Source organism: Astatotilapia calliptera, chromosome 22, assembly GCF_900246225.1.
Source record: "Astatotilapia calliptera chromosome 22, fAstCal1.2, whole genome shotgun sequence".
NCBI classification, from domain to species: domain Eukaryota; kingdom Metazoa; phylum Chordata; class Actinopteri; order Cichliformes; family Cichlidae; genus Astatotilapia; species Astatotilapia calliptera.
The window spans coordinates 24,137,766-24,159,067 of NC_039322.1; the positions used below are offsets into that span (position 1 = coordinate 24,137,766).

A 21,302-nucleotide genomic window follows, 5' to 3' on the forward strand; every position below is an offset into this window, starting at 1 on the left:
CTGCTAGCCGTGCCTTACAGGCCAAATCCCACCAATACCTGCTTCTCCACAGCAACATGATAATAATGTGACAAATTAATACTACCAGAACTTTTCTGACACTACACTGTAAATGTACGAGTCAACAAAATATAAGATTTACATGTGGTAGTTCGTTTAAGCGAACTATGTAGCACTTACCTTTGCTTTAACAACAAACAGTTTCTTTCTCTTCACCTCCTACACACTGCATTATTTACCTAGATCAGAAGTACCTGTAGCTTTTGAAAGCTTTCGTCCTGGCAGCAGCAGAAGGTGAGGGATTCTCTACAAGATGCATGTAGATGTTATCGAACTGGAGCCTTTATGAGAGGCATCGCCACTTTCAGGGATTTAAATAAAGCGTCTCTCCATGTCTTCATTTTTCTTCAATCAATTGATTATCCAGTTAATCTTGGGTTGAGACAGGTGAAAAAAACAACACTTTTGTCCTGCAGTACTATCAACTGTAATGTGAGTTGGTCACGTGAACCACATTATAAACGCGCTATGATTAATGCATGTGTATGTGGCACTTTATGTCCAGCGCTTTACTTTCTTTATTTTATAACTTTTCCAAATATCCATCTTTCCACTCTTTTCTTTAGTTTTAGACTCTCCAATCTGAATTTTGTTACCAACAGCAGTTGCACTCTTCGTCCTGCTAACAATTTTGAGACCAACTGTTGCCCACGGCAACCTTAAAACCCCCCACTCCTGCGAGATTTGCGTTGGGTGGGATCCCAGTCCCAATGCAGGGCTCTAATTTAAAGCTTCAGTTTCAGTTTGTTTCTGTTATGATTTTGTTTTTATATTATTTCATGATTAATTATATCACTGACATCATCATCATCATCATCATCGCCATCATGTCTATGTCTGCAGGGAGCAGGAGGAAGTGAAACCTCCCTCGTCCTCGTAAGTACCTCATCTCCCAGAGTGCACTCCCTTAGCCACGCCTCTTTTCCTCAATAAGCTATTTCTTGTGTCCCACGCTGCCCCTCCCACCCACTGATGTGCTTCCTGTCAGCTGACTGTGTGTATTACCTGGACAGGTGGAATCCATTCTCAGGGTTCAGTCAGTTGGTCAGTAACGTTGCCACCAACGTGTCCGAAGTTCTGCAGGTTAAAAGTCCAACAGACAACGAGCTGCAGATGTGAGTAAACCCAGAGGCTTACCTGAGCACAGGTGTTTGTGTCTCACCTGAGCCTCAGTTCAGGTAGACACCTGATGCTGTGTTTATTCATCATGTCGCAGTCTGACACTGAAGGTCCAAATCCAATCGTACATGCCTGGCTTCGCCTCTTTAATGAACCAAACAAGGACCAGCTCACTGGTCCTTTAGACTTCAGTACAAGTTTAGCATATGTCACCCTCTGACCTCTCCTCTCTCTAAAAACCTCCTCCTCACAGGAAGTTACATCAGCAGTTTGAGATGTATAAAGACCACATGAAGAAGCTGGGTGAGGAGTCTCCAGAGGCTCAGACAGCGCGGGCAGAGTCTCCAACCTGCGGGATCTGTCGCAAGACCAAGTTTGCCGATGGTTGTGGCCGAGCATGCTGCTACTGCCAGAGTCGTTTCTGCGGCCGCTGTGGGGGGCGTGTCTCCTTGAGAGCCAATAAGGTTGGTCTATGAGTGCATTTTTGCTGTGGACATTGCTGAATATCTGGGGTCATTTTCAGTTTAATTATTTTTTTCAGTGACAGTTTAACAACTCTAGATCGTCTGAAATGAAACGATTAAATGTCAGACTGTTAGCTTTGATTTGATTGACACAGGCTGGATACTGTGCATAAAAGCAACAGCAATTCATAAGTGGTAAATGAAATGTTTATACAGCCATGGTCTGGATGCGTTTGGTATTGTCCCTCAGGTAGCTCTGCTTTGATATGGTAAAATGGAAATGTTACTTAAGATCAGACTCACAAAGTTTCAGCACCACTGTCACTGCTTTGAGTCATCTGCCCACTTATGTATAAATCAAGATTGCTACCATCAACTATCACAACTGTGCCCTGTACTACAAAATGCCCTGTACTCACCCTAACACTGGAGATCAGGATAAGTGTTCACACGAAGCTGATTATCAACTCAGCATTTAACCTGTGCATTCACATGAAAGGGATGGTGCTGCAGCATCTGATCAATCTAAAAGGGGCATTTTGCAGGTCACGGGACTCTTCTTCCACAGAAAATGATCCCTATGAGTGCCACCTACTCTAGACATGTTCTAGCTGGTGATTAAATATTTTTAAAGAATCTAAAAACAGAATTCAATACAAATTTGATACGAGGTCAGCAGGTGCAGTGCAGGTTTTTTGTTTTAGGATCAGATTTTAATGCTTTGAATCTTCCTACCAAGCTATTCTCGACTCTGTGGCACCATTAAAAACCAGGCAGCTCAAGGCTAAAACCGAGCCGTGGTTTAATGACACCACTCGGGCTGTGAGGAGGCAGTGTTGTAGAGCTGAACGCAGATGGAAGAGGGACAAACTGCAGGTGTCTCTTCAAATCTTAAAGGACTGGTGGTGTCTCTATCAGGATACAGTCAAGGAGGCTAAAAGGGAATACTTTTAATACAAGACAATTTCCTCCAACAGTTATAATCCACGTGTGTTATTTAACTCCATCAACTTAGTTTTAAATGCTCCACAAAGTGGCTGTTTGGAAGCCTCTCATAAACTATCTAAGGATTTTGTGTTGGGTTTTTTTATTAATGAGAAGATAGCAGCTACGTGGGCTCTCATCTCTGCCCCTGAATCTGACCCCTCCGTCTCGATCCCTTGCTCTGCTGTTTTTGACCAGTTTGAGCCTGTAACTCTTTCTTTTTTAGAGGATGTGGTTGGTCATCTGAGGCCCTGTTTGTCTCCAAATGATCCTGTCCCTTGACAATTTTTTAAAAAGATTTTGCCTCGCACAGACTGTTCTTACTATTATAAACAGCCGTTTAATGTCTGGTGTAGTCCCTGCTTATTTTAAGCAGGAAGTAGTACAACCCCTTCTTAAGAAACCCGCCCTGGACCACACTGTATTGACTAACCACAGGCCTATCTCCAAGCTGACTTTACTGTCTAAAATCTTAGAGAAAATTGTACATTCCCAATTGATTGATTTAAGAAAAAATGAGAATAGTATCCTGAGTCAGCACTCTTAAAGGTTTTTAATGATATCTTCCCTACCTGTGATTCTGGTAATCATGTTGTTCTTGTCCTCCTTGACCTAACAGCTGCTTTTGACTCTGTAGACCACAACATTTTACTGTCTCGTTTACACCGTCTTGCAGGCATTCGTGGTACTACTTTGAATGGGTTTAGGTCTTATCTTTCTGATCAAACTTAGTGTTAACTTTTTAGGGTATGAGTCCTTTTCTGCGGCTCTTCAGTTTGGGGTCCCGCAGGGCTCAATTCTAGAGCCTCTGCTTTTTTCATCATATTTACAGCCCTTGGGAACCATCCTTAAAAAGCATGGAATTTCCTTCCACTGTTATGCTGATAACTGCCAGATTTATCTGCCTCTGAAGCAGAAAGATGCCTTCTCTATTAAACTACTTCTGGCATGTCTAGAAGATATTAAAACTTGGATGTCCCTAAACTTTTAAAAATGTAATTCAAGAAAAATCGAGGAGATTGTGTTTGGTCCTTGTGGACCTAGTGATCCCTCCGCTATTGATTTGGGACCTCCGGCATTTTAAACTTGTTGTTACTAATTTGGGTTTTAAGATGGACAGTGACTTTAAATTGGACACTCAAATTAGGGCTCCTGTCAAGTCCAGTTTTTATCATTTAAGGTGCTTGGCAAAGGTAAGACCTATTTTATCCAGGCCACATTTTGAAACAGTAAGCCATGCTTTTATTTCATCTCATTTGGATTACTGTAATGCACTGTATTTTGTAGTAAGTCTGTTTCTTCTCTTTCGTCTGCAGCTGGTTCAAAATGCTGCTGCACGACTTTTAACCCAGAATTTGCAAAAGAGAGCACATAACTCCCATTCTGGCTTCACTCCATTGGCTGGCTGCCTTTAATCTAATGTGCAGATTTATAATTTTAATTTAATTCTAATTAGTATTTTATATTTCTTAAGTTATTCAATGTATTGTTTCTTAGGCATGTCAAGTGTACGGCACTTTGTTTTCAGCTGGGAGTTGTCTGAAAGTGCCTTATAAATAAATTGCTTGCTTATAGAACATTAAAGTGTTGTTAAATTGTTTGCTGACAACAGGAAAAACTTAGCTCTGTGAACCTGACTGGCTCTCTGGCGGCTGGTCCCTCTGACTTCTCCCCTCCTGCCGCACATGAACCAGCTGACTGACCATATGACTCATTTTCTCATTCATGAAGCCAGAGCAGACAGAAACATAAGAGCAGACATTGTAGCTATATCTTATTCAGTATTTGATTAAAATTACTTTTTTCTCCCCTCCTGTTTCTACGGTAAATATCATGTCAGCACTGATGCATCTTCATATTCCAGCTCCTCTGGATTAAATGGAAGCTCTACTCTTCATTTACCCGTTGCCACACATTGCTATGGTGAATTCTGATACCAGGGCCCTGTTTCAGGAAGCCGGTTTAGAAAACTCAGAGTGAAAAACGATACGCAGGGTTGAGTAACCCCGAACTGTCCAACTCGGAATATTCGGTTTCAGAAAGGCTGATAACAAGTAGTTCAGTCAACGCGGAGTTGCTTTAACCCCAAGTGAAGCGCGCGGACGAGGATACATAAAGCCCTGATAAGCGGAGCACAGATTAAGCGAGTCACCATGGAGACGGAGGGAAAGAAGGCGCGGTCAATGTATGTCACAGCGCTTGAGGCCGAAATTCTGATGGCAGCATATGCCGATAACATACAAATTCCGCGGAAAAAAGTAACGCAGCCACAGCTGCAAAAGAAAGTGAGCATGCATGGCAAAACATAGCCGACAGAGTCAATGCGTGAGTGTTAATATAAACATTGATCTAGGGATTTCCACCCATTTAACACGTTATTTTATCATATGTTATTTTATTTGTTATTTTATACATTTTATTTTGTGATGTGATGTGAGCGCAGGTGCAACCCAACAGGCCCCAAACGTTCCTGGCAGCAAGTAAAAATGAAATATAAAAATATAGTCCAAACAGGTGAGGTGTTATTGTATTATGAGCCACAGTGCTTGGTCAGTTTGTCCCATGTAAATCAATTGCAGTTAGAGGCTACATTAATTTCCTTTCTGTAAGCACTTATTGAAATTATCTGAGCACATTACAAGTACATATTTGCTTACTCTGTGTGCTCAAATGTGACCCGTTATAGCCAACAGAAAAAAAGCGGAGGCCCGAAAAACAGGTGGGGGTCCTCCACCACCACCACTCACAGAGGCTGAGCAGTTGGCCCTCAGCCAAAACAGTGGGCGCCCTGTGGCTGAAGGCATCTCTGCGGGGACATCCTCTGAGTCAATAACCCCGCAAGACACAAGTGCCTACATAGGGGGTAAATTCAAAATAATACATGATGTGTATACATCCTTTCTTCACAGTCACCTTTGCAGTGCTGCTCATTCATCTGATAAACTCTTTACCATAATGAATTATTTTGTAGTGAAGTTATTTTCCGACTGATTTTGCCTTCCCTCAGTCTTGGTTGTCTTTGAGAGCATAATGACAATGAAGTGTAAGGTGATTGGTATGTTTGTTAATTGCCATTTGGTCCCTTGTAAGTTATAAGTGACCTGTATAAACCTCATATTCTATCAGTTGATGGTGATGGTGTACTGCATCTGGTGCAGCCTCCTGTTGAGCCAGACCAACATGCAGTTGTGAGTAATACTCCACAGATTATATGAGTTTACAGTAGAACAGCAATGTTGTTTATTTCTTTACTGCAGGAAAATAATGAAGAAACATTGACAGCTGTTACGGAGGAGGAAGCAACAGAGACACTTTATGAGGTGTACATCTTTTAATACTTTGTGTACAGGAAATACAGGCGACCAATAAAGCCAGTTGAACAAAAAATCTGTTTATTCTTCTTTCAACATGTTGAGGTGATGGGTCAAAAGAAATGATTGTGACATATGGTGTCTCTGACTGCGCTTCCATCTTGTATGTCCGTGCGAGGGTCAGGATGTTCATGGTTTGGATCACTGCTGATGTTTGGTTCAGAAGGACAGTGTTCTCCTCTAATTGTGGCAATGTTGTGAAGAATCACACATGCCACAATAATGTCACATGCCCTTTCTGGGGTGACCCTGAGTCTTTGCAGGCACTGGAACCGGGCCTTAAGCATTCCGATAGTCATTTCAATTCTGGCTCTTGTCCTGCAATTAGCCAGATTATATCGCTGCTGTGGGCCCGGTTCAGGGTCAGGGTAAGGGGTAAGCAAATAGGGTAAACATGGATACCCCCTATCACCAAGCAAGTAGCCAGTGAACTCTCCTGAGACAGAAGGATACACTTCAGTTCAAATGTCCCTGAAGCAATTGGTCTTTATATATTTTAAAGTATTCTCAACTCACCATGTCCAAATTTTGTGCTCAGTGTACATTCACGGAATATTTGTGAGTCATGGACAGAGCCTGGCCACTTGGCTTCCACATTTGTGATAATGTTGGCAGCATCATATATGATCTTCACAGTGCAGAGAACACAAATTAGCATCCATTACTATAATGAAATAATTTGTTAGTTTGAAATGCTACAGGGAACTATGTACCTGTACATTAATGCTGTGGAAAGACTTCCTGTTCACATAGTCTCCTTCATTTACTGAAGGAGCAATGATTGGAATGTGAGTGCCATCTATACACGCCTGGGAACCCTGAAAATAAATGTAAAATTTAAGTAGTAGTCCAAGTATCACCACATCATACATTACGTTTTGGTCACCCTGATACCTGCAATTTTGTGGCATCCCTCTTTGATAAATCTTGTGGGTCTATGACCGGGGAACACCACAAACGAGTACAGGAGACGTTTCAGTGCAACTGTAACATTCCTGACTGCCCGACAGACGGTAGCCTTGGAAACGTGCTCAGCGTCATCAATATTATACAGAAAGCTCCCGTTTGCAAAAAACCGAAGTGCAATACAAATAATATGTACAGAACTGAGAGCATGTCCGCGATGTGTCACATGCGTAATATTAGGCCTGAGGATGTTATCCAAATAAATTATAGATTGTGCTGAAAAACGGTAACATTCGCACAGAAAATCATCAGGAAATGATAAGATGTCCAAACGCGCTCTGATCACTCTCTCCCGGCGGAGAGCTCTGCGGAGAATTTGGGCTTCACGATCTACTGGCTCTTCAAGGAAGGAGCACGCCATGTCCGACACTTCCTACTGTCAGGTTTCCGACAAAGGGGCGGAGACAGTCAGGGTTAGTTGTAGTAAACCTGCTAGGGGGCAGGTTAGCTTCACGGCGTGTGTCGTCATAGTGACTCACTCAGGCTTCATCTGAACTCGCTTTGTGAAACCGAAAAACCAGTTTTCGTTAACTCAGGGTATACTTACTCAGTTTTTCCACTAAACCGGCTTCCTGAAATAGGGCCCAGGATTCACCATGGCAGGAAAATCTAAGTACAGAGAAAACCTATCCGTTTTTCTCAATATGTAAGTTGTGTAAAAAGATAAACTTACAGGAAATTTAACAGAATGTATTAAACTGAAAGACTAGAAGTTCATTTTCAATAAAAGCAACTCATTTATCAACATCCACTAATGACATAATTGCATCATCTCTGGAAAATATGTGAAGTTGTGCATCTTTGGTTGTTTGGAACTCAGGAGACACCACATGATCTGTAAAGCATGCCAACTATCACATCAGGAGGAAAACCAGCCAATCAGGCAACAGCAGCCTCTTACATGCGTTTATAGTAAACAAACTCGGTGTGTGTGTTTCAGGTGATGTGGGTGTGCAATGTGTGCAGGAAGCAGCAGGAGTTTCTCACTCGGTCAGGGGACTTTTCCCCTGAAATGCTATCCATCAATTACAGCTTACACAGGGCTCCCCACCCACCTACACATGGGCCACTGGGTGCCACGGGGCCCTTGAGTAATGGTGCAGCAGAATGGTGGGTATTATTCATTGTTTATATTATTTATCATTTTTTTGTTCCTGAGGCCATTTAACTGTCAGCTGTGCCTGCATGCTTCTCATTTAAATTTAAACTTTTAATTAGTGAGATTGTTTTTAATTAGAGAGTGACCTCCATCTCTCTCTCTCTCTCTCTCTCACACACACACACACACACACACACACACACACACACACACACACACACACACACACACACACACATCCTGTAATCAAATTAACAGATTAATAATCTGGTACCTTGCAGAGGATTACTGCTGGTGCTAAATACAGCATGCAGGCTAACAGCAGTGATGTCATTTCCTGTATTGCTGGGATTGGAGAGGGGGAGGGCCTTCCGGTGTGATCCATGTCAGTCATAAACTTGCTGAGCGTGTCAAGGTGTTGGTCAATATGAAGCTTCAAACCTCCTAGGAGAGCTGTAAAAACTTTAATTAAATGTGTATGTGGTTGCACTCAGACTGACTGCATGTAAGTACACATCTCAGCTTCTTTATGCTGTTGTTGTCTGTTTATGCTGTTGTTGTCTGTTTATGTCTGTTGATACAGACTCAAACTTTGTTGATCAGAAATCGGATTCACTTTCACCGTTAGTAGGTTTAACCAGTGCTTTGATATTTTGATGCTTGTGAACACTGCATGTTGTCTGGAGCTGCTGGAGAAAAGTTTAAATGTTTCTATGCTGCATCGATGTCTGCTGCTGGTTCTGGTTTTGGTAACAGAATTTAACTCAGACAGAGTTGAGATTTTATGGCCGTAAACATAGAACAGGAGTCAAAATGTAGTTTTCCTTAAACAATGAGTTTATTATTACAGTGAAGACCTTTTTAAAAAGTTGACAGTACAGGTGAAAAAGCCTTGAAACAGGTCGATAAAAAGGAAGTCTGAACAGGAAGAACTTCATATACTGCTACTAGTAGTAATACTATTAACAATAGACTCCTCAGTTCTTGAAGCTTTGGTTCTGTGTAGAGTGTGGGTATATATGTATCAGCTGGCTGACAATCTGCTCCTCCTCCACTCTCACTGGATCACACTCTGTGACTGACAGGAGGCAGAGCCCCTCGGGATTGTACTATAATGGCAGGAGGAGCAGGATGCCTAGCTCACCATCGGACCTTGCTGTGAACAACCGTTCTCGATCGCCACACTGCTCTCATGGTTACGGAGAGGAAGAGCTACAGGCACACAGGCAACCAATAAGAGATGGGCGAGGTCGCTGGTACTCACAGGTGAGTCTGACAGGTGAAATTCATTTATTTGCTCACATTTCTTGTAAATTATTTGATCTGATGCGGGAAGCTGTTTAATAATTTATTTTCTTTAGAAATGAAAGATGAAATGCAACAAAGAAAATGGAGTAGTTGTTGCACAGGTGGTTGACCAGGTCTGCTAGTGTAAAGGTTGAACTGCGTTCCAAATAACTTTTGGGAAAGTTGCTCTCCAGTGCATCCATCAGAGTGTGAATGTGTGTGAATATTAGATAGAAAGCACTGCATAGTATTAAAAAAGTGCTTCTATGAATGGGAGAATGAGGCATGTTGAGGCATATAGCGCTTTTCATTCTGTTTGAGGACTTTATACAACATGCCACTGACACCCATTCATTAAATTCATTCATACGATTGTCTTTGTTACATGGACTGGTTGTCATATAGCATTTTTCTGCACTCCCCGAGTACACAACGTGCTATAAAAGAACCATTCTGTTTGCCAAAAGCAATTAATTAAATGTTTTAACTATTTTTCACTAGTTTAATAGTTTTTTCTTAATGATTTAATTAATTTCATTTATTGATGGTTAAGTCGTGCTATGAATGACAGTTGAGCTGTGATAAACATAGCAGGCTTCAGGGCTTACCAAACTGATGATGATGATAATGTTCACCTTTCTCACCTCCTGGCTCAGGATCACCCTCTAGACCAACGTCAGGATGAGCTTGAGCTGCGGCGACAACAGGAAGTGGAGTTTCAGGCACGGTACCGTAGTGACCCAAACCTTGCCCGATACCCAGTGAAGACACAACCAAGTGAAGAAACCATGAGGATGTTAGCTCAGGTAGGCAGGGTCCGCCACCAGCGCCGCCACAGTGATGTTTCCCTGGCAACCCCAGAGCCTGACCACCTGACCATGAGGCATTCAGGTAAGGGCATGTCCGCCCATCTACTCACATCTTATTTTGTCTCTGTCAGTGCGCCCCAGGGCAGCTGTGGCTACAATGTAGCTTGCTATCACCAGTGTGTGAATGTGTGTGTGAATGGGTGAATGACTGAATGTAGTGTAAAGCGCTTTGGGGTCCTTAGGGACTAAGTAAAGCGCTATACAAATGCAGGCCATTTACCATTTATTAGCAGGCTGTGATCGGTTTTACTCGTTTCATTCTCAGCTCTTCGTCAGAATCTGCCTCTGGGATTGGTCAAATCTGGAGGTCAGAGGTCATACTCTGTGGACCGTGCAACCACTCACATAAGCCCAACATATTCCCGTCACAGCCCATTATCACAACAACTACTGGACCCAAGCTCAACCCTGAAGAGGAAGCCAGCCACTGAGAATGTAGCACAGAGGAGTCGGCATGTAGGGAAGATGCACGTGATTGGCAGCTTTAGCAGCTCAGAGGAGGATCTTGTTACCACACCTGAGTACACTAGCGCTGATGAGCCTGACAGTAAGTGGCTACATGCTAACAGCCAGTCAATCATTTTTCTTACATGTGTGCACATTGCTTGAGAGTTGTTTGTCGCGCTGGATATGATACAGCCACTGGTCACGAGAGAGAAAAGTGTATTCTCTGACCCGTGATCAAGTGGTTATTTTTTTTATTCAAAATATTTTTATTGAGTATTTGTAGATATAGTTTACAAAGAAAAAAAGAAGACGGAAAACACAAGCTGTTTACAATGAATACTAAACAGAACTTCTCATGTTGGAACATTGTTTTCCTCTCGACGTGAAAAAAGAAAAAAAAAACTAAAAGAGGGAAAAAACCACACAGAAGTTAGCTATACCACCACTACAGCTACATTACAGCTTTGCCTGATAGTTGCAAATTAAGGAGCTTGTCCAGTAAATTAGCAGCTGGAGCTTCTGGAAAATTGGAGAGGTGGGATTGCAAAAAATTTCTGAGTTGTAAGTATCTAAAAAAGTGAGTTGTGGGAGGACTGTATTTTCCTGCCAGCTGATCAAATGATGCTAGTTTATTATATATAAAGAGATCTTTAAAGAAAATAATACCTGCTCTAAACCAGACCTGGAACAAGTTGTCCAAAGTTGGGGGGAGGAATAGGTGGTTTGAAAGGATGGGGCTTTGAAGTGAAAAATGATTAAGATTGAAATGTCTCCTTAACTGTGCCCACACCCTGAGGGAGTGCCGAATTATCGGATTAGATGTAAAGTTGTCAATGGATAAAGAAAGAGAAGAACCCAGAAAGGAGGCAAGAGAAATACCCTGAGTTGAGTCTAATTCCATTGCCAGCCAGCTGGTGGGGCCCACACCCTCCCCAGACTGTAACCAGTAGGTCAGGGACCGAATATTGGCAGCCCAATAGTAAAAGCGGAAGTTGGGGAGTGCCAGACCCCCTTCAATCTTAGGTTTCTGTAAATGCATCTTAGCTACTCGAGATCGTTTACCCTTCCAAATATAAGAGGAGATTATAGAATCTAGAGTTATAAAGAAAGACTTGGGGATGAAGACTGGTAAAGATAAGTATGAGAATTTAGGAAGGATATTAATTTTAATTGAATTAATTCATCCGACCAGAGTTGTGTTCAGGGGTGACCACTGTTGAAGGCTTTGTTTGACATTCTTCAATAGTGTAAAAATGTTGGCTTTAAGAAGTTGTTTATACTTTCTTGTAATTGTAATACCCAGGTAGGTGAACTGCTCTTTGATGGGGAAACCCAACAAACCTATTGGAAACGCTTCTTCATTTAGTAGACAAAGTTTGCTCTTGGACAGATTTAATTTATAACCAGAGACTTGACTGAAACACGTGAGTAGTGACAATATAGACGGTAGGGAAGTATTTGGATTTGAAATAAAAAGCAATAAATCGTCAGCATAGAGAGAGACTTTGTGTTCAGTTTGACCTCTTTGTATACTCTGGACAAGTTTACTGCTTCGAAAAAACATTGCTAAGGGTTCAATAGCTAGATCAAATAACAACTGGCTAAGGGGGCAACCCTGACGTGTGCCTCGTTTAAGTTAGAATGGTTTTTATTTCTGGCTATTAGTGCAAACAGACGCAACAGGGGACAAGTATAGGTACTTGATCCATGAGATGAAGTTGGGACCCAACCCAAATCTTTCCAGCACAGCAAATAGATAGTTCCATTCTACACGGTCAAATGCTTTTTCCGCATCAAGGGAAAGAACACATTCTGGAGTGTCCTTGGACGGCGTGTGCAGGATATTAAGAAGGCGTCGGATGTTGAAAAAGGGGTGGCGCCCTTTAACAAAGCCAGACTGATCTTCAGATATGACTGCTGGCAGGACCCTTTCCAACCTGTGGGCCAGCGCTTTAGCTCGGATCTTAAAGTCCACATCAAAAGCGAAATTGGCCTGTATGACGCACAGTTTGCCCTGTGTGAATGCTTCAGATAGAACCGAGTGGAGTAGAGGTACAAGCTGTGGGGCAAATGATTTGAAAAATTCTACCAAAAAGCCGTCTGGGCCAGGGGACTTCCCTGACTGTAGAGAGAAAATTGCAGCGCAAATCTCTTTTTTGGAAAATGGCGCATCCAAGATCTCTCTGTGGGTCAGGAAAGTCCAAGCTTTTAAGAAAATTTGTGATTAGTGAGTGGTTGGTGGGAGATTCAGAGGAATAAAGCTTCATATAATATTCCCTGAATGTGTCATTGATTTTGGCATGATCAGTAACGAGCACGTCATCTGAGTTAATGGCAGTTATACACTGACGTGGCTTTACACCCATTATTTGGTCAGCTAGGAGTTTGCCTGATTTCTCTCCATGCACAAAAAAATGTACTCCTACTCTTTAAGAGTTGCCTCTCCACAGCATGAGTTGAAAGAAGTTCAAATTTGGTTTGGAGTTCAGTACGTTTCTTGAAGATCTCAGAGTCCTTATTGTGTGCATAGTGATGGACTAAGTCTTTTGTTTTATCGGCTAATTCTTGCCCTTCTTTTAAGTTTACCCTCTTCATATTAGCTGTGTATGAAATAATCTGTCCTCGGAGATAGGCCTTCATTGAATCCCAAACTAAAAGGCTAGAAATATTTGGGGAAAGGTGTGATGGATGTTAGAGAAAAAAAGAGTACTCCCTGTCAGTTGGATGCAGATGTCACCAGATATCCCTAATCCCAAGTAGAAAGAAAGGAATGAATGTGTGAAGACACTTTTTATCCATAATAGCAAATGAACTGTACAACAGAAAATACAAATGCTATTTATGGTCTCCTCACAACACTGATAAGAAAAATAAACTGGGCCAATATGGCATGTCTGTTAATACAGAGATACACATGTTAATATGATCTCTGGTCTCCCACTCAGAGACACAGGTCTCAGAGTGTCCAGCATTCAGACGGCTACCTGAGGACACTCATGTGAGAGAAAATCTGCTCACACAGATATGTAGAGCAAAATACTGTCAATAAGGCCTCTGCAATGTTCAAGACAGTTAAACTTGTCAGGTAGTGATGTCCAGCAGGTGAAAATGCAGCTCCATGAACACACAGCTATGGATTCCAGCTGTTTGTTGCATTAACTGGCATTAACTGAGCCAGTTAATGCGAGACAAATCTAGCTGCTCATTATAGATTTCTGGTTTGTTCAGAAAATAAAACATTGGTCATAAACCATTCATAAACCTGAAAGTCCCAAAAATGCATTGTCTCGAGTCTACGGATGTATCCGTGTATCTCTGTGGTGCTGATGCTGTGCTGAGCGGAAAGCTCCTGAAGCTTTTGAAGTGTTGGAATGTGGAAAGCTAACAATGTCCCTCTCACCAGTAGGCTAAGTTATTTTTAGCCAATTACAAGTTGAATCTGGTAGTTTGGGTTGTTAGCTAAGATACCGTCATTAAGAAGAGACACAACTAATGTGTCTATGCAAGCTGATTTGCGATGTGCACCGCTGGCGCAGCCATTTATTTTTTTGATGCACCTTCTCAGATTAATTCACTGCGTGTCGTGCACAGGGCTGGACTGGGACAAAAAAAAACCCAGCCCGGGCATTTTGACTAAAGACCGGCCCACCAGGTATTAAAGCCATAAAGCCTTTGAATGAAAACAAACGCTGTTGTGACAGTGATGTACAGTCTTGTTGGTATATGTATGATTTCTATACATTGTACGTCAGATAAAAACTTTGGTTGTAAGCTTCAGATAATTATTTAATAACAGCCAGACATTTTAAATGAGAATAAGAAAGTATTTCTTTGTGCCCCCCTCTCCCTGTTAATGCCCTACCTGGCCCCCCTGGCAAAACTTTGCTAGATCCACCCCTGCACAGTTACCAGCTTGTCAGCTACTTAGAAAATGATATTGGTGTTATTTGTCTCTCAGAAACAGTTCATAACTTCCCTTCAACCCATTCATGTCACCTAAAAGGTAAACCTGTTTCTCCATCACTGTTCAGCTCTGATGATTCAGTAAGGACATCTCCTAGTTTCATCTTCATGTTTCCCTCTCACCAGATATACAAACCGATATCATGACCAGCAGGTTTTACAGCTGTGGCTCCAGCAAACCTCAGCTGATAGTAGAAATTGATATTAAATAAATTCTAACAACATCTGATCAAGCTTAAACGTGCTGCTGTTGTTTAGCGCAACATCTGCTGGTTTCCGCTTTCTGGCATAAAGTGGGCAATAAACAAACAAGAGAGAAAAGCCGATCAGCTGATCATTGATCAGTTTCATGATTAAAGTAGCAACAGGAGAGGGGGAGAGAATGAGAGAAGAAGAGGCAGCTGTGCAGCGTAAAGACAGAATAACTCCACCTTTGTGTCTTTTTCCATCCTAGACAAACTGCGTCCCTTCTCAGCTCAACACGAAACACGTAATAATTTCTCTGAATGCGGGACGATTCCGTCTTTTTACGGGACGGTTGGCAACTCTACTAACTAATCTTATGAATAAAATAAAGTTCACTATCAGTAACATCATAGCACCGACCCAGCTGTATAGAAACTCCGTCATGCTAGCTAGTTATTGTAACTGACTGTAAAAAGTCAGCACAACGAAAATAAACTCCACCTAAACTTGGTTTATATCTGACCCAGATAGACTGCAGGTCATAACTTCTTACCTGAAGTTCAGTTCACCTGACACTCGGACCGGCAGCCGCCTCGGGTCTCTGCTCCTCCTGCCTCCCCTTCCCTCATCCACCTGCTGGCCTCCACCACTTGTTAATTTTACTGAATCTGTGGAAGCTCCACCATAGCCACCACCAAACAACTGAGTTATTTTTACACACCGGCCAGCATCTGTCCAATCCACCACCTTTCATTGTTTATACCGTTACAAAAAAAAAAATCATTGGCCCATCGAGCAAATGCCCAGTATGCCCGATGGCCAGTCCAGCTATGGTTGTGCCATCAGTTAACCCTTCGCGTGCCAACTGTGGCACGCGTGCCTAGGGTTGCCGACCCCTGCTCTAGAAAGTTTTGAGGATGGAATAACAATGATATAATTTCTGTACCTTTGAAGGGTTCTCTGTGATTTGGTCATTATATTATTATATTGGTTAAATTGTACTTTTTAGGGTCTGTCATGTGTTCTGGCTCTAAAGAGGTCCAGAAGGGGTTGCTCTCTGTTATTAAAGCTCCTGTGACTCTGACCTGTGCTGTAGTGAAAAGTGATGGCCCCTCTCAGGAAATCAGACATCATGCTGACGAGTTAATCTGTTGCATTTATGTTACTGGGCCACAAATCACCTGGTCAGAGATCATGAGCTCTGATTCGCTCATATGACTTTTGGCTCCTCCCCTTAAATCTTGAAGAGACTAAGTAGCACAGAATCTCTGCTACCGTCACTCTGAGAACACCTAGACCAAAACAAAAACCAGCACATTCGCCACCAAAATTGATGGTTCCATTCCTGGAGAACTCTGAAAGATCCTGGAGACATCGTTTGACAATCTGATCCAGATTAGAGCGCATGAGACTGCCGCTCTAGTGCTGTCGGACCTCCAAATCACCATCTTTGCTCTACTTCAATAGGATTAAAAGAGGAGAGTCTGGATTATCAAGAGTCACTGCAGAGATGTAAGAATAGAAGCTCAGACTGCAGGAGAGAACGCCACGCTAGACTAACCTGCTCGTGTGTGACCACACAATACAGCGGGGTCCTTAACCAGCAGACTGTTTATGCTGCTGAGCTAGACTTCTGGTGATTACCTGCAAAATTTCTGGATTTTTGGGCATCTGTTTCAGCAACTCTAATCTGGTGGAAAGGTGGGGGAAAGGGGGCGGGGGTTAATGTAGCAGTAGTCCCCCAAAGTTGATCCCCTCTATCAACTTCGGGTCTTCTCCAAACTAACTGTAAGTACTGAAGGCACAAACATGCACTTGACAATTGGACTCCAATAATCTCATTACTGACAGGAATGAACTGCTCTGCAACCTGCAGGCAGTGCTCGGGACAAACAGCACACAGAAACCTAGTGAGGAGGAGGAGAGGCTGCTACATGGATTACAGGTTCTTTCTCATCTTCCTCTTGCTCACCTGAAGCCTCCTCCTTGTCCTTCATGGCGTGCAGGCGGACCTGTGAGTGAAGCATTTGAAAGCTATGTAACTTGGAGAACTATGATTACAAGTACACACATCAACATGTTTTGACATTTTGTTGGAGATAAATATGACGTTTCAGTGATCTGGTGTTACTGTTCTGATTTGGCTGTTCTGATTAGTTTTGTCAAGTATCTTCAGGCATTCAGACTATAGCATGTTTGTCCACATATGCAGCACAGCTTCACATGAAGACCAGGAGGAACATTCAGAGAGCAAATGTGAAGATGATGCAGCTGCATTTCACTGCTGAAGATTGAAATAAAAGCAGAAGGAGCCTCATACAGCACAAAGGAGGAAATCCATTCTGTGCTCAGGTCCATGGGTTCATTTTGCAAAGGATTCTTTTCAAAACAATGCTGGTGATGTTTGAAACTAAATTAATTTTTTATCTATCCATTGTTGAATTTGTTCAGGTTTATTAACCAGTCATTTTTAGTGCCTCTGTTTTAACGACTAATGAAGAGTCCGTGCATCCATAATTCACAAGAATCGATTGTGCTCCTAGAGGATTGTTCAGATTTTAGTGAAACTTCTTATGGTCACATAATGGCCAATGGCCATAATGACTCAAGGTCATATTTTTCTTTTCACAGACAAAATCTGTGAATTGTGATGGATGGTGAACCAGGTGAGCTGCTACATGATTGACATCCTGGTTTGCTTAAAACCAGCTCTGCTTAATGTGAAGAGTTGCTGCTTTAACAGTTTAAATCAAATTTTGATTATTTTGAGGGATGGGCTGTTTACAGCCGCATCATTTTGTTCTGCTCATCCAGAACCGAGAATTGACGTGTAAGTAAGTGTGGTTACAGCAGGTTAACTGTTCTTCCTATTCTTCCTGTTGATGATCCATAATTGGTGCCAAAAACCTCAGCTTGTTGAGCAGCTGATTGATAACGTTATTCAGCAATTTTCATGTTGGTGTTAATGTACATAGAGGATGTCTGTGTAGGTTGCATGCAGGTCATGAGGAGTCTAAGGAGCTTGGAAAAAACCTCAACTGGACCTAAAGTTCTTTGAAGACGTTTCATTTGAGAGGCTTCTTCATTTCTAAAACCAAACGGTGGAGAGTCCAAGGTGATGTTGGGCAACTGGTAAAATTTATCGACCATCAACAATAGGCTGAGCCTTTCGCTAATCGTTTATACAAGAGCGATTTATTTATTTATTTGCCCAAGAGTAACTTTGCTAATACTATTGGTTAAAGTTAAGAGAAGCAGTCAAGGGAAAAAATAATAGAACTGTTTTAACGGCACCGTCTTCCAGCTACGAGCAAATGCACCCTCCTCAGAGTGTGCCCAAATGCTGCAATTCATTTACTCAAACTCATAACAGAAAGAAAGAAAGGCAGTAGCCTATGTTCAGAAAAAAACCAAACATTTTATTTAATTAAAATCCACACAATGGTTGGAAGGAAAACAAAGAGAAACTGGCTTTGTTTTGCCACTATAACTTTGTTTACACATTCCAGTGTTTATCTGTCGTACACGCTCGACCAAACAACAAACACAAAATTAAACAAAAAGTATGTTAAAAATCAAAATGTCTCTTCCAGCAAACATAGCTTTAAGTCTTTTGTTAGATTTGGCGCATCTCAAATGAATAGATAAATGAATAGTCCAAAAAGTAGAAAAGAAAGGTAAGGAAGGTAAAATATTCCCTCTAAACAAAATGTATAAATTCTAAATGTACAAATCACTCCATGCACGAATATATGCTCTCCCCATCAAAAAGTCTGCCCCTGGGCAAATATACCATCTATCGTCGGTTATTGGTCTTAAACCCTAGAGCGGGGTTGTCCCTTAGAAGGGTCGTTAATGAGGCATTTACCATGTGCCTCATCACATGAGACAAGGTGTAAAGAAAGGCGTGGCTCAGTGTGACTGGGAAGGATCTCAGAATGCATTGTAGATAGCAGACGGTGTAATAAGCCATCCTCTCTGTTCAAAGATGGTCATTCACAGTGAACATAGATGGCCTCTTTTACTCCTTTCAAATATCTGTCTTCTCACTCAACAATGTGATCGTTGGCATCCTCAAAAGATTGACCCCCACAAAAGTTCTTCCTGTGTAGATTTTGCAGGTTCACATTGTGCATTTGTGGCTTCTCTCTGGATACTCCCACTTCCTCCTACAAGCCAAAGACATGTGTGTATGTGTTTTAAAACACCTTTAACCTCTTCTGGTTGCTAGGAGACATGGACAGTAGTCAGTGGTGGGATCATGGTTCCTGGCATGGCGAGCCTGCTCCCATGTCTATGGTGAGTTGACGCCCTGCCTTGTCAGTAATCCATCAAACAAACCCTGTTCTGAATGCGGAACTGTTGTTGGTTGCTGTTATTGTTAAGTAACCATGTGTTTCCCATTGTGAATCATCAGCAGCCAGTCACATGGCAACCCTCCAAGGATGGAGAGCGTCTGATTGGTCGAATTCTACTGAACAAGAGGATGAAGGACGGAATTGTTCCTGCAGATACAGGAGCACTCCTGGGACTCAAGGTGGCCTTCTTCTGCTTTGTTCTACTGCCTTTTCTTTTTACTATTTCTTTCACTATTCTTCTCTTCATTCTCCTCTTTTGATAATACAGTTTGGTGCTGTGTGTTTGCAGGTTGTCGGTGGAAAGATGACAGAGTCTGGTCGTCTCTGTGCTTTCATCACTAAGGTGAAGAAAGGTAGTCTGGCTGACACTGTGGGTCACCTGAGACCAGGTAAACACACTGATTTTCCTGATAGGTCTTAGTTACTTTGTTCACTGAGTCAGAGGTTGCTAAAACTGAATTAGATGGACTCTACAATGTTATCTTTTCTTCTTTAGGAGATCAGGTTCTGGAGTGGAACGGTCGGGTTCTTCAAGGAGCCACATTTAATGAGGTCTACAACATCATCCTGGACTCCAAACAAGAACCACAGGTGGAGCTGGTGGTGTGTCGACCAATAGGGTGGGTCTCTGATCAAGCTGAGAGGCAGAAAATATTTCTGAGGTTGTTCTCTTCTCTTAGGACATCATAGTAACAGATTGTTGCTGATTCTATGTTCTTCAGAGATGTTTCCAGATCAGTAGAGAGTGCCCATGTCCAGCTGAACTCCAGTGAGTCTATAAAAAAACAAAAACTACATCTGTCCTGTTCATTAAGAACTTCCATAGATCTGATAGTGGACAAAGTTCCTGCTGACTCAGAATTGGTCTATTTAATGTTCAGGTTCCAGTTCCTTTGACTCTCAGAAAGTTGGCCCATCCATCTCTGTCACATCTCCAATGAGCCCCAGTGTTCTGTCTGGACAGGTCTCGGTAAGTTTACCCAGCATGCACTGCATCAGAACACAGCCACTCAGCAGTCAGTTAATAGCATTTCCATGGTGATGTGTGTTTTCAGACTGTGGACAGGCAACCTCTGGTTCCCCGGATTCAGGTAAAAATTGAAAAGGACGGCGTGTGCATGTTCATCTTTATTTACTCTGTAGTGTAGTCTTTTAGGCTGTAGATAAATGTATCACAGAAGAAGCAGAACAAAGTACTCCAAGTTTCTGGTTTTAGTGGTTCTGAGGGTATCCATTGTTGTTGTAAATGATTCAGCTTATGTGGCTAGAGACAGTTCTAAAATGTGCCTTGTAGTTAAAGTACTTTGAGCGGTCGGTAAGAGTAAAAAAGTGTAGTATAAATATGAGAACTTTACAGTATAGTTCTGTTAGCACTGTTCTTGTCTGTAGGGTCCTTTGCTCTTCCAAAGAATTTTGCCTCCTTTAGCTGTGTTCCATAACTATTTTTCAATATGTATTCATGCTAAGGCTCCCCTGCAGTTTTGTGATTCTGTTTTGTACCTCTACTTTTTGCTTTGTAAAAACTCTCTAAGGTTCCTTCCAGGGGTCCTGACTCTGTTGCTGTTCCTTGGGGTTCCATTACAGTTATGGGTTGATACAATTTTCTTCATGTCCCCTTTTGGTTATCATCTTACTGGGTTTTCTGGGTTTTCTGTAGCAATCACCTGGTGTTTCACTGGGCTCAGCTGGTAATTGGTTATATTGTCTGTTTGAATTTGTAGGTGCTTTCGGTCTGCTCTGCTAACAAAACTTTTCTGCAGGGTATCTCCTGCTGATGACTGGAGCTTCTTTTCTTTGGTCCTTTTTTGTTGTTCTCCAGGCTTCTTCTGTATTACTATGGTGTCCTAATGATGATGTTGTGGGTATTCTACAGGTGAAGCTATGGTATGATAAAGTCGGCCACCAACTGATTGTCACCGTTCTTGGAGCCAAAGAACTTCCTGCTCGGGATGACGGCCGACCCCGGAACCCATACGTCAAGATCTATTTCCTGCCAGATAGAAGGTGAAAAAGCAATCAAAGACCAGTATTTTATGGCTTAGAGGTTCCTTGAAAAGTAAAACTGTAGAACTTCTGATATCCTTTAAAACAGTAGTGGACTATTCTCTGTGATTGGCTGTTAGTTGTAC

The 21,302-nt window shown here is 42.1% G+C and overlaps 2 protein-coding genes across 14 annotated transcripts in view; both read left to right on the forward strand.

Moving 5' to 3' along the window:
* The window catches only part of LOC113014589 (ubiquitin carboxyl-terminal hydrolase 29-like), a 264,900-nt gene that overhangs the window by 55,089 nt on the left and 188,509 nt on the right, over positions 1-21,302 (forward strand). The gene's annotated exons all lie outside the window — the stretch shown is intronic.
* Positions 1-21,302, forward strand: part of LOC113014581 (regulating synaptic membrane exocytosis protein 2-like) — a 58,727-nt gene that overhangs the window by 4,826 nt on the left and 32,599 nt on the right. For 8 of the 13 annotated variants that reach the window (XM_026156224.1, XM_026156212.1, XM_026156222.1 and 5 more), the window contains 15 exons: positions 904-936; positions 1,074-1,175; positions 1,433-1,643; positions 7,905-8,074; positions 9,149-9,329; positions 10,007-10,241; positions 10,485-10,766; positions 19,047-19,114; positions 19,233-19,352; positions 19,463-19,562; positions 19,670-19,793; positions 19,896-19,942; positions 20,055-20,143; positions 20,229-20,264; positions 21,047-21,177. In XM_026156224.1, the coding sequence (XP_026012009.1) occupies positions 904-936; positions 1,074-1,175; positions 1,433-1,643; positions 7,905-8,074; positions 9,149-9,329; positions 10,007-10,241; positions 10,485-10,766; positions 19,047-19,114; positions 19,233-19,352; positions 19,463-19,562; positions 19,670-19,793; positions 19,896-19,942; positions 20,055-20,143; positions 20,229-20,264; positions 21,047-21,177 (1,929 nt within the window). Of the gene's footprint in view, positions 1-903; positions 937-1,073; positions 1,176-1,432; positions 1,644-7,904; positions 8,075-8,427; positions 8,569-9,148; positions 9,330-10,006; positions 10,242-10,484; positions 10,767-19,046; positions 19,115-19,232; positions 19,353-19,462; positions 19,563-19,669; positions 19,794-19,895; positions 19,943-20,054; positions 20,144-20,228; positions 20,265-21,046; positions 21,178-21,302 lie in introns of those variants that run through there. The other 5 variants (XM_026156216.1, XM_026156218.1, XM_026156214.1 and 2 more) reach the window with 4 other exon arrangements.